We start from the raw sequence: 19,668 nt of genomic DNA, 5'->3' as shown, positions 1-19,668 counted from the left end.
AATGATTCCTGATATGCTAATCGGTCGGTAATTTACAACAGCAGTCTTGGAACCACCTTTATGCAGTGGAACTATTTTCCCCTCCTTCCACCTGCTCGGGACTAACCCGGACCCGAGACTCAAATTGAACAAAATGGTCAAGGGTACTGACAATTCTTTAGCTGCTTCTCGTACTACACAAGCTGGTATACCATCCAATCTCACAGATGTATTGACATTGAGGTTATGCAATAGACTACTCACCTCCACTTCATTCACCACAATTCCCGTATAATCTACTGGTTTATTCGTTTCTGCAATGTCACCACGTGGATGATATATTCTTGCAAAGTGCTCACTCAGTAGCTCAGCTATCTCAACTGATTCAGTTACCTCCCTACCATCGGCATTCTTTAAAATCATTCTGCCATGTACATTTTTCCTTTTACTTGCTACATATCTAAAAAACTGTTTAGGATTCTCTTTAGCCTGCATGGCCAATGTTCTTTCGTAATCCTTTTTTGCTTTTCTTACCACGCTCGTCACCCTTCTGACCTGCGCTTTATACCGTTCATGTGCCTGCCGGTCACCTTTCTCCTTAAATTCCCTCCATAGTTGTTTCTTTTTTTGCAGCTCAAGCTTAATGGTGTTATTCATCCATTTAACCCCTACTTGATTTATTATTTGGACTCTAGGTATACAGTCAATTCGGACTCTAGGTACAGTTCCGAAATGCAATAACACAAACAAAAACATATCCTGGAGCAGACATAGGATCGGACCACAACCCAGTGATTGCAAAAATTAGAATAAAACTTAAGATACTAAGCCAGCTATTCATAAGAGAAACTTATAATTTAGACTCGCTTAACCAAGAAGTTAAAGACTGCTTTATAAAAGAATTCACAAAATCTCTTAACAAGTCTGATACCACAACTCACATAGAAAATGGAATACCAGTTGATGAAATTAACATGAACTGGCAAACATTCAAGAATAGCATCAATGAAGCAGCCAAAAATACACTTCCACAATTAGAAAGGAAAAGGAATAAACCTTGGATGAATGAAAAAATACTGACGTTGATGGAACAAAGAAAAAAGTTAAAGAACAAACTTGAATATAAAAGCATGAATAAAGAAATAAAAAAAAGAATGCAGGAAAGCCAAAGAGGAACGGATTAAATATAAATGTATAGAAAACCTTGATAGAAAACACAGAAGCAGAGAAATGCATGAAAAGATCAGAGAAATGACGAGCAGGACAAATGCAGCAAATCATGCAGGTGTCATTAGAGACTCAAGAGACCATATTCTAATGGATAAAAAAGAAATCATGGAAAGATGGATTGACTACACAAGGAAATTATATGAATAACAAAGAAATGATATTCCTGAACAGACTGATTTAGAAGGACCATCCATTTTACTCTGTGAAGTTGAAAATGCCGTCAGAAAACTAAAACCACATAAAGCTGCAGGAATAGATAACATCTTGGCAGAATGGTTGAGGGCTCTCGATGAAGGAGGACTGAAATTTCTAACAAAATTATGCAATAAAATATACGAGACTGGATTTCTACCCAAAGATATTAATCACTCAATTTTCATTCCAGTTCCCAAAAAAACAAAAGCTACAAGATGTGAAGAGTTCAGGACAATCAGCCTCATCAGTCAAGTATCAAAAGTCCTCCTATGCGTTATTCTTGAAAGAAATAAAAGAAAAATAAACATAGAAATAAATGATACACAAAGTGGCTTCAAGGAAAATGTAGGTACAAGAGAAGGTATTTTCAACGTCAGAACCATCATAGAAAGATATCGAGAAAAACAAAAAGATGTATACCTCTGCTTCATAGATTACAAAAAGGCATTTGACAATGTCCAACATGAACAACTGAAATCGTTTCAAAGATAGGCATGGATGGAAAAGACATTAGGCTATTAACTAATCTTTACTGGGAACAGGCTGCATCTTTGAGAATAAATAGAGAGACCTCAGAAGAATTCCCAGTTCAGAAAGGTGTGAGACAAGGCTGTGTCTTTTCTACGATTCTCTTTAACCTATACACAGAAGAAATATTTAACAAAATTAGTAACCTCAAAGGAATCACTGTAGGGGGCAGAAATATTAATAACCTACAATATGCAGATGACCTGGTTCTTCTAGCTGAAAACAAATGTGACCTCAAAACTCTTATAGATGAAACCCTCAAGTATAGCGAACAGTATGGCCTCAGTTTCAACTTTAAAAAGACAAAAATCATGATAATTTCAAGAGAAAAGAAAATATCAAAAATATGCATCAATATAAAAGGAAATAAATTAGAACAGGTGCAAAAATACATATACTTCAGACACTTGATCACAGAGAATGGCAGGACAGAAGATGAAATTAGAAAAAGGATTGAAATCGCAAGTTCAACTTTCAACAGTATGAAAAATCTACTAACATCTTCAGAATTAAATCTGAAAACAAGACTAAGAATCTCCAAATGCTACATATGGTCTACATTATTATATGGAGTAGAGACATGGACACTCTCCAATCTGAGCATGAAAAAACTGGAGGCCTTTGAAATGTGGATGCTGAGAAGAATTATGAGAATATCATGGAAAGAAAAAAAGACAAATGAAGAGGTACTAGAGATGGCAGGTGTCAACAGGAGCCTGATGAAAGAAATTAAAAAGAGAAAAGTCAGATATTTTGGACATGACATAATCTGAGACATAACTGCCTACAAAGGACACTTCTTGAAGGAACTGTTCAGGGAAAGAGAGGAAGACAAAAACTGGAGTGGATGAAAAATATAGAAGACCTATCTATAGATGGACTAAATATAGATGGACCTATCTCTCATATGAGGAATGCAGCAGAGAGGTGCAGAAGGCACCTGAGACAAGACACCTGACAGGAAGGCAAGTAATGTGAAATCATTAGCTTCTATATATGAGTTGCCCTGTCCTGAAAATACTTCAGGTGCAAACTTTGTTTGCTTACACTTGGATAAAGGATTAAACAAAGAATATAATTTCTTGGTATCTTTAATTTATAGCAAAACCAAGGGGAAAAACTTCCAGCAATGATGAGATGTAGAGTTTACACTTGTGGGGATATATTGTTAGGGAGTGGAGGAAATAAAATATCTTGGGGTGATGGTGGATAAGGATGTAAAATTTAGAGCACACATTTCCAAAATTATGAGGACAACGCAACAAATTTTGGCAGTAATATGAAAGACACTGACTTGCAGAAGTAAGGAGATTTTTTGTTCCATTGCATAATGCTTGATTAGGCCTCATGTGGGCTACTGTGCACAGATTTGGTCACTCAGTTTTCATATGGATGAAGAGATATTGGAAAGGGGCCAGAGGTGGTTGACTGAGTAATGGTAAGGAGTTGTATGCTTATATACTTACCACCAACTTATACTGTTGTATAAGTTGGTGGCATCTTATCAAATTAACGTTGAAGAGACTTTGCTTAGAATGATGGGAGACAGTAGGGAAGAACGAGATGTCATCTCTGGAAGATGCATAAGGAGAGTGTGAGTAAATGATTGAGAAAGCAGGTGTTTTTGCACGGAGAGTGGTAAATCATTGGAATGCATTGCCTGAGACTGTGGTGTCTGCATCATCATCAACATCGAATTCCTGCCATGAACCGTCAAGGGGTGTACAGGATATGATAATACTGTATCAAAAATTTACATCATTACTAACTTCCTATCTACAATTTTCCTCCAAATCAGTCTGTTACCTGTCAACACTCCAACATTATCGGATCTTATATTTCTATCGTCTAAGGCACTTTGCACCGTATCAATCCACCTATATCTTGGCCTTCCTCTGGGTCGTTTTCCTACCAACCTAGTTGAGAACACTTGTTTTGCTAATCTTTCCTTGCCTGTTTTTGCTAATCTTTCCTTGCCATTCTGTTTAAGTGACCACACCACCTGAGATTAGCTCTGTTAACGCATTCCTGGATGCTAACGATTTCAAGTTCTTTCCTAATATATTCGTTTTTTATTATGATATTGCCATTGATGCCATCTGTTCACACCTCTAATCTTTCTCAGAACTCTCATATCTGCAGTCTCTAGCCTTTGGTCAAGTGTTTTATTTCTGAAACAGCTCTCAGATCCGTAAGTTAAAACTGGTTTGAACACCCTCTTGTATACAGTTAATTTAGTGTTCCGACTAATTTCTCTCTTATTCCATATGAATTTATTCAGTTGACTTCCTACCATACGAGCTTTGTTGATTTTGTTGTCTATTTTCATATTTAATTTACCATCTTTAGTAAAAACCTTGCCTAAGTAGCTGAAATGTTTTACTTGTGCCACAGGTTCTCCTTTCACAACGCAGTTGACATTTTTAGTATTCTGCTTATTTTCATTGTCTTTGTCTTGTTATTGCTGACTTTCATACCATATCTATTACAACAATTATTCAATTTAGTCAGGGAATCTTACAGACTTGTAACAGATTTATTTACAAGTATAACATCATCTGCATGAAGCAAAGAGCTGACATTAACATCTCCAATTTTGATATCAGGTTTAATACCACTTTCCTTCATAATATGATCCATATAGATAATGAATAACAGAGGAGATAATGTACATCCTTGTCTGACACCAGATTTAACATTAAATCATCGTCCTGTACTTCCTTCAATTCTAACTGCTGACATACAACTCAAATAAAGACTAAGTATTGCTTGATATAATGCCCCATTGACACCATATAACTGCAGCGTATTGAATAGCTTCTCTCTTGGCACCTTGTCATATGTCTTTTCCAAATCGACAAAACTTAAATACAGATCTTTGTTATATTCCCATGGTTTCTCCACTATTTGTCGTAAAGTGAAGATCTGATCCTGACAGCCTCTATTTGGCCTGAATCCAGCTTGTTCTTCACCAAGCTGGATTCAAGAACTGTTCTTCCACAGTTCTTCTCAACTGTTCCTCAAGTATACTTGTATAAATCTTACCAGGAACACTCAGTAGGGAAATACCTCTGTAATTCTAATATTCAGTTTTATTTCCCTTTTTATATATGGGTGCTATGATAGCTATACTCCAATCATCAGGAATTCATCCCTCTGTCCAGGCCTTCTGAACTATGCCGTGCAGTCACTGTAAGACTTTTATACCTCTATACTTCACCATTTCTGATCGAATATCATCTACTCCTGCTGCCTTTCCACATTTCAAGCCTTTGATGGCTTTTTCTACTTGAAGTATGGATATGTGTTCCTGACTGTATGCCTGTTGAGTGTTTTTGACCACTGTGCTATCACTGCTTGTTTCATTTAGCACTTTTTCGAAGTAATCACTCCATACTTCAAGGATATCTTTTTCTCCAGTTTTCATGTCACCTTTATCATCTCTAATTCCTTTTACAACACTCTTTCCTCCATTTCTGAGCTTCTTCAACCTCTTCCAGAATATCTTGCCACCTTCTTGATATTTATTTTATATATTCTTACCAAAGTCTTCCCATGACTTTTGTTTAACTAATTTTACATAGTGTTTAGCTTTCTTACATTTGTCTCTGTATTCTCTAAGGGCACAAGCTGACTTATTTGCAAGGAACTTTTGATATGCTTTCTTCTTTTCCTTCACTGCATCTTTAACTTCGTGTTTCCACCATGGAGTTCTGATTTTTCTATCATTGCAGACAACCTCACCACATGCCTCTCTGGTTCCTCTTCTGAAACTCTTTCAGTTTTTCTTCAATAATCTTTGTGTATTTTAGTCTACAGTTCACATCTGAGAGCTGCTCAGCATTTATTCGCTTTGAAACTTTCTTAACTGTTACTCTTTTGAATATGAAATTAAATTTTATCCTGCTCAAGACTAAATAGTGATCACTTCCAATTTCAAATGCGCTGTACACTCTGGTGTCCTGCACCAGGGAGAAAACATCACTATCAAGAAATCCAACTAGCAGAAATCCAACAGGTATTTGTCATTATTATTAGCTTTGCTCTCTTCTCCAAATTTTCCCAAAACATTTTTGTATGTCTGACAATCATTTCCTACTCTGCTATTTGATCCCCAACAAAGACCAACTTTTCCTTTTTCATTGTGTCAGTAGCTTTCTCTAGAGGCTCAAAAAATTCCTCCACTTCTACCTTTGTAGAGCCTTCTGTGGGATCATAGGCACAAATAAGTCTCATTGTCCAGTTTCCCATTCTGATATTTGTACACATCACTCTACTTGAGACTGTCTGCTATTCAAGAAGATTAGCCTCGTATTTAGTGTTGAATTCTATGGCTACTCCTTCTTTTCCTTGATTGTCATTGTCTGAATATAACATTTTGTATTTATTGCTCAGAATGATCTCACCAGTTTTTATCTTTTATGTTTCAGTCACCTCTATTATGTTGATCTGGTACTTATCTAATTCCTCAGCTAGCTCCATTTCTTTGCCATTCAGGCTTCTTATGTTGATAGTACTGATCTTTAACTCTGGGGATGTTGAGTTGGGGTGTATTTTAGGATTTGTTCCAGTAGCTTACTTTTTTGCTGTGTGCCCTGGTTCCCTGACAAAAACAACAGGGGCCTTGTTTATCCGGGTGACACCCCAGCCAGCATGAAATTCTGTCATGTTGTATCATCAGTTTGTATTTTGGTTTAAGCCAATAAGAATACAATTTAGTCGGCTAAATTCCAAATTGCTAGCCCATCCTCGTTCGTTCAGTATTCATGTAGATACCCAACAGGGTGCACCACGAGAAGATGAGGATTGGGCATTAGGTCAGAAGCCCTGGTCGGTTCTCTGCATTGCTTTAAAAGCTATGTGGAGGTCTCCTCTCAGTTATACAGATTTGACCTTAACCACGCTACCGGCCAAGAGACGTAAATATACATCCAGGTTACCATGGTTTTGAAGTGCATATTAAAACTGTAATACCATTGATATTACATTGAACTATATGATTGATACGAAGTGTATGAAGATGCATGTTTGATGCATAATGGCCGGTAAGGTGGTTAAGCACCCTGCGGTGTCTGCGAAGAAAGTAAATTATTTAATTCACAGTATAATAATCTTAGGGTATCACTTAGTGACCTCTCACGATTAGTCTTTGACTCTGTGGGGATCTTGTGGTACTAATAATATTACCCTGAATTGTTTCTATCCAGCTCTCCAAATGTTTTTCTAATAAAAGTCCATATTAAAAGAATTAATGTCTCTTGATTAGAAAGATGAAAAAGTTCAACAGAGTTCAGTTAGCTGGTCTCATAGATTGATGGCAGGATTTATCACTTCTAGATACTCTTTTTTCTTTCCTGCATTCCTTACAAAACAGATAAACTGGCTGCAGATTAAGTATACAATTTATAGGTGTGATATAGTTACTTTTGCATAATTTCTCAGTATCATACATGCACCCCTACAGACATGCACCACTTCCACAACACATACACACCATTCCCTGCACAGCAAATCTGCTTCCAAAAGTGCAAAGTATTTATTCACATTCCTCGATATGGAGCAATGTTTATTCATATTTCTCCATATGGGTCTGAGCAGGATCAATTGGATAGTGGGACATCTTCGAGAGTCAGTACTAGTACATTTTCTTCTTCTTTTCCATGTTGAAGGTTCAGTGCAGTGGTAGGTATAATCTGGTAACTCTTCCAGGTTCACTTAATGCTTGTGAGATAGTGACCATCTATGTAATGTGGTAGGTGAGTAGTCCTGTTGCAGAATTTTGAACTCGTGAGTATGAATTCATCATGAAATTCTAAATTATCCACTGGCATTATCTTTGAGTGACTCATTCTTTATTTTGCTGGTTGTTTCTCTGCATTCCTTGAAAGGTTATGTGGGGGTCTCCTCTCAGTTATGCAGCTTTGACTCTTAAGCACCTCAGGATGAAAGGTGTATACATATAAGGGTTTTCAGTTGAAGGTGAGTTACCAGTCTGATGACAGTAGCAACAGAGTTTTTCCTCTTGGGGATGTATTCCCCAAATGTATGCATACAGACAATTAAGAAAAAAAATCAAAAGGTACGATAAAGTTCACTTAATAGCTTTGGTTGCTTTGGTGCAATCTTAACAACAAAACGCTTCCTCAAAATTCAGACAACCAAACTTGAGTGCAGTAATTTGGTTAAAATCACAGCCCAGTCAGCTAAGGCCATGCCAGAAAGCCACATTATGTATTACTTGGTATATTCTCTTGCATAGTAGAGTTTCCAAGCAGAGTAATTCAAATATGGTTATATAGGAAATAATAAATTCCTCATTTCTACTCATCAGTGGCTTTCTCAACATTATGGTTATCTTTCATATGGCTTTCACTGGATTCCAACTTCTTGACTACCATCATGTTCAAATTTCACAACTTCTCACTCTCCCACATTGCATGCACACATATAAAACACACAAGTTGTAATCAGCTCCCAAAATGCTAACCCATTCGATATTTCACACCAAACTGGTACTTGTTCAGTGAAACACTTAGCAACACTGAAATGACACCTATTTATCTCTTTCCAGTCTATTCAATGCTTGGGAATTTATCTGAGTGCTAGATTTTAAGAAACTCTCAAAATTAAGCTTCATTAGCAAACTTAAGTAGGTAAGATAAAATAGAGCTGTAAACAAGTATTTGGTCTTTCTGATTAATATTAGTGATATTTTGTATCATTGGTTGCAAATTCATTTTAAAAATAAAATGATTGTATTTTAGGGTGAACCAGGTATCCTTGGAGAGCCTGGAATTCCTGGTAAAAGAGGACTAGCAGTGAGTATTCATTTTTTCTAATTATTAAAGTTTCTAACTGAATGAAAATTAGACATATTCACTCATCTCTTATCATTATTATTATTTTATGCTACTCCATGGAGTCCTTAGACTCATCATGAGAGGCCCTAAACATCGTGCACTTTTTTTTGCTCATTATCTATCATACTTTGCTTTGAATTCATTCATAGTCATGGCATCCACAACAGACTGTGGCAACCTATTTCACTAATAAACCACTCTCCAAGCAAAAAATATAGTCCTTACACCCTTATTAATACACTCTTGCTCAATTTCCAAGGATGACCCCTAGTTCTCCCACCACCAGATCTGTTTTGAAACATTTCCTCTGTATTTAATCTTTAAAAACCCTTCAGTAATTTGAATGTCTCAATGATATTACCCCTTTTTTGTCTGTTAACCAATTTCTGTAATCTGCAAATCTTCAACCTGTCATCATAAGGTTCATTCCATAGACCTGTTACTATCTTGGTGACTCGCATCTTGATCCTCTCCTCCTCATCACCAATCATCCCAAGTGACCAGATCTACGAGCAGTAGTCAAGATGGAGTCTTACCAAGGCTCGATAAAGGGGTATAATAACCTGCTTGTCATGGTATTTTTCAGCAAGTAATCTGATAAGCTGCTTTAGCCACTTTTGGAATATGCCCTCTAAACTTAAACTCCATATCCACTAACACTCCCAAATACCTGGTTTTATCAGTTTTCTGGAGAACTGTTCCATCAATGTGTTACACAGCTGGTAATATTTTCACCCCAAAATGCACAACCTTACACTTTACCACATTAAACTGATATCCATTCTCTTTTGCCCAGACTGCTAATCTATCCAAATCATCTTGCAAAATTTTAATATCTGTATTAACTATTGCTCTACCCAATTTTGCATTGTCCACAAACAACTGAATAATTCCTCTCAGATCATTGCCTGTATTGTTAATGTGCAAATTAAATAGTAGTGCCCCAAGAACAGAGACCTGTGGCACTCCACTACACCCTCTGTCCAAAATGAAACCAAACTTTTGATAGAAAATAAAACTTGGGCCAATTATAATTATTCAAATCATTTATTTCAATCAATATATTCTCCCTCAGCTTCAATACAGTATTTGGTATGGTCAGTTAATTCATTCAATGAGTTTTTTATATTGGTTTTTTGGGATGCTGTTGAGAGTTGTGATTACTGCCGCTTGAATGTTTTCAATGGTGTTTATTGCTTTCCTTTCATCGGCAAATGAAGTCAGGGAAAGAGAAAGAAGTCACAGGGTGCTTAATCAGGTGAATACGGTGAGTGGTCCAACACACATACTTGGTTTTTGCTCAAAAACTGTCTCACAATGTTCAAACGATGAGATGGTGCATTATCGTGCAAAAGTGACCAGCTGCCTGCATCACAATATTCATGCCCTACGTGATGATTCTCACTATCATTCATCTCAAAACTTCGAAATAAAACTCGCCATTGACCATTTGGCCAGGCAGAACGAATTTTTTGTGGATAATGCCCTTGGAATCATAGATACAAATCAGCATCGTCTTTACTTTTGACTTCTCCAAGCAACTTTTTTTCGAATGCCCCTCTTCTGGTGGCCTCCACTCAGCACTCTGGCACTTTGTTTGGGACTCATACTCAAAACACCATGTTTCATCACAATCGTTTTAAGGAAGTTTGAGTCCTTATGAGCGGTTTCAATGTGATCCTTGCAGCGTTTCAACTCTATACATTTTTTGGTTGTCGGTCAACTTGTGGGGAACAAATCACAATTCAATTTACAAAGTTCCAAACTCTTGGTCAAATTGTTGTACACAGTTAATTTTGGAATCCCCAATTCATCTTCAATCAATCTCGCGGACAATTTTGGGTTTTCTTTGATGAAATCGTGCACTTTTTGGATGTTGACTTTGCTCAGTCCAGTTTTTGGACGGCCCAGCTTTTCATTGTCCTCAAGTGTCCGATGACCACTTTGAAATCACTTAAACCACTCATAAACTTGAGTTCGGGATGAGCATTCATCACTGTATGCTTTTTGAAGCATTTGATGCATTTTGGTAAAACTTTTACCAAATTTAACACAAAAGTCAATCGCAGCCCTCTGTTTGAAACTCATTTTCCGACCGTCCATCAAACACACTGTCACTCTTGGCACTATAACTTGCTTCTAATGAAATTAATGTCATAAACAGTTGACACAACACTAATGAAGGTTGCCACTTTTGACAGCAAAAAGATACAAAAGGTGGTGCCTAGTTTCTTCTATTTTAGAAAAGTTTGTTTTTTTTTTGGATAGAGGGTGTAGACACAGGTATTCAAATGGGTACTACTTCTTCACTTGTGTATTGGGATAAAGGAGCCTCCATAGGTTTAGGTATGTCTAAACCTCAATTGGTTTAGACATGCCTTTTTCTTGACAAAAGCCCAGGTTTGACTGCTGTGTATGATGTTAGGAAACTTGATCAGGCCATTTTTAATAAATGGTGAGTTAGCCTGTGTCATATGGTGGTATTTTTTTCCCCTGGGAACTTGGGTTTTTCATCTCTGAGAATGAGAACAGGCACACTGGCCTTATGAACACAGAGTTTTACAGACATGAAATATCTACCCCTAGAGGGAATGCAGCAGAGGAGTGGCAAGCCATGCATTTAATTGTCTAAGACCCTCTAATGAAGGACTCAGCTGACTTTGGACAGATGAGATGGACGAATGGGTTGGGGAAAGAATTGAACTGATTCTACATCCATAAATAAAGCTTTTTTTTGAAAGAGAGAGAAATATCAAAAATAACACTTCAGAACCTCCTTATTCAAGGATATCCATAACTCATTTGATATCAGTCATGCCATTTGTTTGGAAAGACCTGAGTTTCAATCCAGTCTAAAATGCAAAGAACCTTTATGAGGGCTTTTCAAGTGAAAGTCAGTTAGCCAGTCTAATATGGGGATGGTAGGGTGCGCACTTATGAAAACTCATGTTTTTCATCCTGCAAAACAGGCAAACTGGCCAGAAAGAACACTCACAATTTACAGATATAGCCCACAATGCAGACAGGATTAGCTAGCCTGTCATAAGCAACAATCATCAGCTTTCTAAAATGCCCCATTGCTTTGCCAGTGTCAAGCCACTGAGCCTATCACAAAAGGAAGACGGGAACTTTTTATTCATTCAATGATCTTTCCACTTACTCATAAAAAAAAGTTCATGAAATCCAGTTTCTTATTTAAATTCTTAAAATTTCCAAAAATAGGATGAAGTATAACAATGTCCATGATGTTTAAATTAAGAATAATTATAATTATTTTTCACTTATTTCTTTAAATAAGAGAAATTCTTTATCCTCCTCCATGTATAGAAATATAGTACTGTTCTCAGATTTAGTTTAGTGCTCTATGAGAAAATGACTCTTATAGAGTGAGTATTCCAGTTACTTTTTTATTAGTATTCCATTTTTCCTTATGCTTCTTCTGTATTTATATTTATTTTCAGGTAGTATTTTTCTTACCTGCCCACCATATTCTTCAAGACTTTCCTTAAAGTCTTGAAGAATATGAGCAACTGTAGCATTCATTTACTGTACAACTTCAAACCTATAAACCAACTTTCCATTCTCCTCCTTCATTTACTTTTCTATTTATTTCCTTCCCCCCCTCTCTCTCCAGTATTTTCTCCAAGGAACTACAATCTCCAGTTATTCACAAAGCATATCAATAAATTCCATCTTTTCCCTTAAGCACTTTTTTTTCCTGTGATGTTGATTAAAAAAAAAACAGTGTGTATTGTGGGCAGGGAGATGTTCATCCTATAATTCTGAACAAGAAAATAATTACAAATAAATTGTACAAATAATATTAGATGACAAAAATGACCAAAATTCACTTGTAAAATCTGGAGAAAAACATTGTCACATGCAGCCAGGGAATGGTATGGTGTGGTAAGGCATTCTGTAAAGTTAGAACCATGAGAACAATATAACAGACTCGATAAATTAAAGAAACTGTTCAGGAAAAGAAGAAATCATATCAATTCCTAGCTAGTAAATATGTCCATAACATATGAAATAAATATATATATATATCAGCATCGATTTAAGTGGCTGTAGTAATGATGTGTTAGAAATCAACGAATGCTGGCAGAGAGATGAGTAGCGTGTGATCAAGTGTAAGGAAGATGAGCATCGTGTGGAAATGCATCAGGGAGTGTAGTAGATGTCGAGAATGGTAATGATTAGGTAGGTAAATGTCAAGTTGGAGTAGTTGGCTTGGAGGGAGAGAGAGAGATACTGAGAAGAGAAAAAGAATGTATGAAAAATGAATACAAAAGTGTGAAAGAAGAGATTAGGAGAATAAAAGGCTAACTGATGTGAAGAAAACAAGAGTAGGAATGAGATAGAGTTATGGAAATAATAGGAGAGAAAATAGGAGAAGCAGGGAAAGAGAGGGAATGAAGAGAGGGAGCTATGTGGAGATATGACAGGAAAGCAGGCAAGGTAGAGGAGGGAGAGAGTGAGGCAGAGAAGCAAGTTAGCAAGGAATGAGCAGTGAGAGGTGTGATGTGTGGAGATTCAGTGATTCTTAGAGTGCAAACTAGAATGCTAAAGTAGTGCTCACATATAAAAATGTTAGAGAGTGGCACTCTCTAACATTTAAGACATTAACTCACTATGGCAGTTAAGTGAGGTGAAAGTGTGCCCAAAATGATTGGTGGGTACAAATGATATTGAGAGGTAGTGTAAATAGGGTAATGAAAAATTTGAGGTGCATTATTATTTTATTGTTATTATTATTATTATTTACAGCATCTCCATGGAGTCCAGAGACTCATTGTGGGGAGACACAAATCAAGTATTATACAAATCCTGTCATACCTCTCCTTGAATCCATTTACTGTCAGAGAACTCACAACCAATTCTGACAATCCATTCTTACATCACTTCCACAGATGGGCCCCTAGACTCCTTCTCTATTTGCCATATACTGAAAAATTTCAATTTTATAAAACCCTTTTAATATCTTAAAAGGGGTTTTATAAAAATAATAATATACCTTAAAAGGAGTTTCTATCATGTCCCCTCTTTTCCTCCTATCAACTGAACTTTGTAACCTACAAACCTTCAACCTATTCCTCATAGGGAGTATCCCACAGACCTGTCACTATTTTGGTGACTCATCTCTGAATCTTTTCGACCACCTCCTTGTCACCAAGAAACCCAGGTGACCAAATCTGTGTGCAGTAGTCAAAATGTGACTGAATCATAGTCTTATCTTTACTTCTTAGCATATTTTTTAACATCCAAGTAATTCATTGTGCTATTTTACCAACTCTTGCAATATGCCCTCTGAACTTCAACTCTCTGTCCACCATTATCCCCAAATCCGTAGCCTCATCAATTGCCTGCAAACCAATACCATCAACATGATACGCTATATGCAACCTTTTCAACCTGAAGTGCATAACCTTGCATTTTGCAATTTTAAATTGACAATCATTCTCCTTTGTCTACAATGCCAATTTATTTAAATCATCCTGCAGGATATCTACATCAGCAGACAATTGAATATATTCTCTTAAATCTTTCTTTATGTTATTGATATGCAAATTAAAGAGAAGTGGCCCTAGTACCAAATCCTTAGGTACTCCACTATTCACCATCATTCTCCTAGACTCCACCATATACTACTCTTTGGTGTCTGTCTATTAGCCATACTCCTATCCATACTTCTTCTGCAGCTTTTCCCACTTAAGTAGGGTCGCTATTTGTGGTGAGTCTCCTCCACAACTTCCTGTCTTGGGCTGTAGCCATATCCAAGTTCTTCATCCTCAAGTCCTCCTCCACCATCTCCCTCCATCTCTTCTTTGGCCGTCCGCACTTCCTCTTCCTCTGCACATCCATCTGCATGACCTTTCTTCCCACATAGTCTTCCTCCCTCCTCATCACATGACCAAACCATCTCAACCTTGCCTCCTGTATCTTTGTGCCTAAGTTTGTAACTTTCACCATTCCCCTTACATAGTCATTTCTCAGATGATCCTTTCTGGTCACACCGCGCATCCACCTAAGCATTCTCATCTCTGCTACTTCCATCCTGCTGATGTTATTTTTCCTCAGGGCCACAGTTTCCAAAGCATACATCATAGTTGGTCTCACTACTGTCCTGTAGATTTTGCCTTTAAGATTGATCGGTACCCTCTTATCGCATAGCACTCCAGCCATCTCTCTCCAGTTCCTCCATCCTGCATCCCACTTCCTTCTCAGCCTCACCATCCTCTTTCATTGTTGAACCTAAGTATCTAAAGTCATTGACTTTCCTGATGACATTTCCTTCCAACTCCAGATCTGTCTCCTGGCTGCCATCCATTTTGCAACATATATACTCGGTCTTATTTCTGCTCAGTCTCTCTCTTCCAGTACTTTCCTCCAACCCAGTTTGGCTGCCACTTCTCTTGATTCTGCATACAACATAGTCCAAGGCGTGTCTTCTCTCACTTCCTCCGTCACCACTTCCATCACAATATTAAACAGGAACGGACTTAATGCAGACCCTTGATGCAAGCCAACTGTCACTGGAAAACTTTCTGTCACTCCCAGACAGGTTTGAACACTTGTCTTCACATTTCTGTACATCTCCTACACCAACCTGACATATTTCTCTAGTACCTTCTTCTCCCTCAGAAATTTCCAGACTTCTTGCCTTGGCACTCTATCATACACATTCTCCAGATCAATAAATACGAGATGTAGCTCCCGTTGCTTCTCTCGAAACTTTTCCATCATCTGTCGTACCCCAAAGATAGCATCTGTGGCCGATCGACCGGGCATGAAACCAAATTGCTCCTTTGCAATCTCCATCTCCTTCCTCAGTCTTCCATCAAGAACCATTTCTAGGATTTTCATTGTGTGGGACATCAACTTTATTCCTCTGTAATTCTTACAGTCTTGTGAGAATCCTCCTATCCATACTACTAGTCTTATATCCATTCCCATCCTCTCCAGTTTTTGTAATAGGTTTTGATGTGGTATTTTGTCAAACTCCTTGGGAAAGTAGTATCATGGAGTAGCCATTACCTTTATCCAATTCTACTGTTACTTATTATAAAATGTGAATAAGTTACTAAGGTAGGACGTGCCGTTTACAAAGCCATGCTCCCCACGATATAGTATCTCATCCCTATCCACTCACTGCTGTGTTTTACCTTTCACCAACTTTTCCAGTTCTTTAGCAACCACTCCTGAGATATTAATTGGTTTGTAACTTGCTATGTCTGTCTTGGAGTCACCTTTATGCAATAGTAATATCTTACCCCCATTTCCACTTCCTGCTGAGACTTAGATTGAACAACTTCGTCAGAGACATTGCCAGTTCTCTTGCACATTCATAGTACATGGGCTGATATACCATCCAGTCTCACTACTGTGTTCGTATTCATATTTTTTAATATGCTGAACACATCTATCTCAATGTTGATATGCATCTCTGTAACATCAGCAACTGTAAAATCGCCACCTGGATGATACATTTTTGCAAAATGATCACTCGCCAAGTTAACTATTTCTTTTGGTTCAATCACCTTCCTACCATGAGCATTGTTTAATGTCACTCTACCATAGTCATTTTTCTTCTTACTTGCTACATAGCAAAAAACTCTTTTGGGTTTACTTTGACCTGTATGGCTAATTCTTTTTCCTAATCTGATTTGGCCTTCCTTACCATGCTAGTCATCCTTCTTGCTTTGTACTGCTCATTAGTGTGATGATCACTTTATTCTTTATATTTCTTCCACAGTGTTTTCTTTTTTTTTTTCTCTCTCTTGCTTTATATCCCTACTTATCCACTTACTTCTAACTTGGTTTGTCCTTTGAGCTATCTCTAACCACTTGTCATGCAATACAGACATTCTTTCCTTGTAGCTTCTCAAGCCATGGCACTCTTCCAAGATGATTCTTGAGTATCTTACAATCACCAGCCTTGTAGTTGAACATAAACCCTTCTTGACAGAGGACTGCATGTGTTTGGCAACTTCCCAAAACAAGACCGCATGGTCACTCTCCAGTATCTACCTTGGTTATGGATACATCTTCTGATGCTGTTATCAGATCCAACACCCCCAAATCCCTTGCCCCCTCTATAATATGTTGTTTCATCTAATTATCCCTTAGCAGCTATATAAATCCCACTTCCATCTTGACATTCCCTCTTTCCTCCTTCCAATCGAGGGAGGAAAGGGGGGCATGGTCCCCATGATTAAAGTCTCACATAATAATTGTTCGGCCTACACTCATTGTGCTAATCTTCTGATACAGGGCATCTCCATCTTCCTGTGGATTCCCTGGCAGCACCCAACAACATATTTTGTTCTGTTTGCCTCTATCTCACACTAGACAGCCTCAAATGAATCATCTCCCTCCGACCTGATATCCTCTTTAATTTCTAATTTTGTTGGTTATAATTCTGCAGCTATCAGCAGCAATATTCCACCTCCTGTCCTGTTCCTTCTGTCCTTCCTGAAAATACAATACCCTTTACTTTCTACCCCTGTAACTATACCATTTTCAATCAACCAGGTCTCACTGATGTGGCCAAGTTGAGCTTACCAATGCCAAAAACTCCTCATCTTTATTCCTGATACTTCTTGCATTCATGTACATGCATTTCAATGTCCCTTTGTACTCATAGTTATCCTTGTGTAATGTTATTACCAACCTATTTAAATTGAAGACATGTGCAATCCTATTCAGCAGTGCATAATCATTGTTCCCATGCTCGTTTATCACAGTGGTGGCCAGACACATGCTTGATTTCATCGTCCCTAATATCTCTAGTTTCCCTGGTTTTGCACTACCACACTCACTAAACACTTTCTCCAAACATATAAATCCAACACCATTTAAATGTAGTCCATCAGGCATACATAAGTCCTTTTGTACATCAAATTCACTCCATACATCAATAAACTGCTCACCATTCCTCCTGCATAATCTTCTCATTGGCAGTCATGGCCCTTTTTCTCAGTTCTGTTCTATCATACTGATGCAGCAGACTCACAGTCTTTACATTCTTGCTTTTCATTTTGCTTCCACTAACAACGCTTTCATATCTTTTCTAATTCATATTTCTCACCTTTCAAATCATTTATGCCAGCCAATACAATCAACTTATTCTTCTGCATACTTACAGCAGCAATAACATCCTTTATCTTCACACCTGGAAAATGCTTTCATTACTTTCTCAGTAAGTACATCTCTTATCATTGAATTCCCATACAATGCTACCACTTTTCTCTGCTTCTTGCACTTTTATTCTTTTTCCATTTACTCTTTCTTTCATGCTCTGTCCTTCCATACTACATGCCAATTGTATCTTCATTTGCTCGACCTCACATTTTGTCCTGTGAAGGAGTCTATGTAAGCATGCAATTTCTGTGCTAGCATCTAATCATACACATTACTTTCAACACTTCCATCAAACTCTTATTCATATTTTGTGCACTATCACTCACTGGAGGGAATAGGTATAGACATACTGACAGCGTGTTGATGTTTTTTTATACAAATGCCAGGAGTATCATGAATGAAGGAGGTGAATTAATAGAATTAATAGCTTCAGCCAGTTCAAAGATCATCGGGATCAATGAAAAATGGTTGACAGAAGATGATGTGCTGACAGGAATAGAGGTAGAAGGGTATAGGGTATTTCAGCAGGTTAGGAAGGGCAGTGGTGAAGTATTACTTATGTTAAGCGATAAGTGTCCTCTCAAAGCAGGGGATTTGGAATAAAATGCCACTAATTGTTTTGAGAGCATGTGGTAGGAAGGTGGTAATGAGCAAAACAGAATGTTTAGTGCAATGTTGCTATAAGCCAGGGTACACAAGAGAATGAAGAGCAGGAAATGTTCACACATTTAAGTTTAGCAAGTGCAAAACGAGTGATCATTATAGGAGATTTTAAATACGGCAGCTTGAATTGGGAAGAGGAAACAGCATCTAATAGTAAGAGAATGGAATTTCTGGAAATCTTCAGAGACAAATGCCTCATGCAACATATAGTAGAAGGAATGTGATGCTCAAGAGTTTTAGATTTGATCCTGGAATCAGACAATCCAATTGTAACTGAAATATCATCCCTTCCTTCCAGTTCAAGAGAGTAACCATATAATCTTGAATTGCGGGATGAACTGACATGCAGAAGTATCGTGGAGAAAGGAATTTATGTGGAATCATAAGGCAGGTGATTACTATATTCTTAGAAATCACCTTAGGACAGTTCAGTGGATGAACGAATAGGAAGGACAAGATATAACCAGTGCATGAGAACTAGTGAAGAAACATTTATTAGCAGCAGTGACAACTTGTATACCTCAAGTGAAAAAGAGAACAAGATTTGTTTTAAGTTGATGACTAATGATATCAAACAGGAATTGCAAATGAAAAGGTGGTTATGGGAAAAGCTGAAGAAGGACAGAGAACAGTTACATGAAAAATATGACTTAGGCCAGAAAAGTGACTAGCATATTAAGGAAAGCAAACTTGAATATGATGGATAGGAACACGATATTTTATAGGGTAATATGGTTAATATGATGGGCAGATTTTGTATTAGTAATTAGCTTATAATAAAGTGTCTTTGCGAAGGCATTTGATGATTTTACATGGCCCTCTGTTGCATACATTGTAGCAAATGGGATGGATATGAAGCTGGTGATTTGGATAAAAAGGTAGCTGATGGACAAATATCAAGCAGTGGTGTAATGGGGAGCAGGAAAAGACAGGTTACTAGTGATGTATCAAAGGATTGAATAAAGTCTTCTGCTGTATAATTTGCACATCAGTGATACAGGAAATGATTAAGTAAATATTCAGTTTGCTGATGATGCAAAGTTAGGAAAAGCATAGTCAATGATGATGT

At 37.5% G+C, this 19,668-nt stretch overlaps 1 protein-coding gene across 5 annotated transcripts in view; it reads left to right on the top strand.

The window, feature by feature from the left end:
* LOC150101139 (uncharacterized) overlaps positions 1-19,668 on the top strand; it is a 916,744-nt gene that overhangs the window by 434,173 nt on the left and 462,903 nt on the right. For all 5 annotated transcript variants that reach the window (XM_090401523.1, XM_090401522.1, XM_090401520.1 and 2 more), the window contains one exon: positions 8,697-8,750. In XM_090401523.1, the coding sequence (XP_090257649.1) occupies positions 8,697-8,750 (54 nt within the window). The remainder of the gene's footprint in view (positions 1-8,696; positions 8,751-19,668) is intronic.

Source organism: Typopeltis vanoorti, chromosome 12, assembly GCF_054136105.1.
Source record: "Typopeltis vanoorti isolate ZY-2024b chromosome 12, IOZ_Tvanoo_1.0, whole genome shotgun sequence".
Lineage (NCBI taxonomy): Eukaryota > Metazoa > Arthropoda > Arachnida > Uropygi > Thelyphonidae > Typopeltis > Typopeltis vanoorti.
Note: the sequence above shows the minus strand (reverse complement) of the source record. Positions and strands in the feature narration are given on the sequence as shown.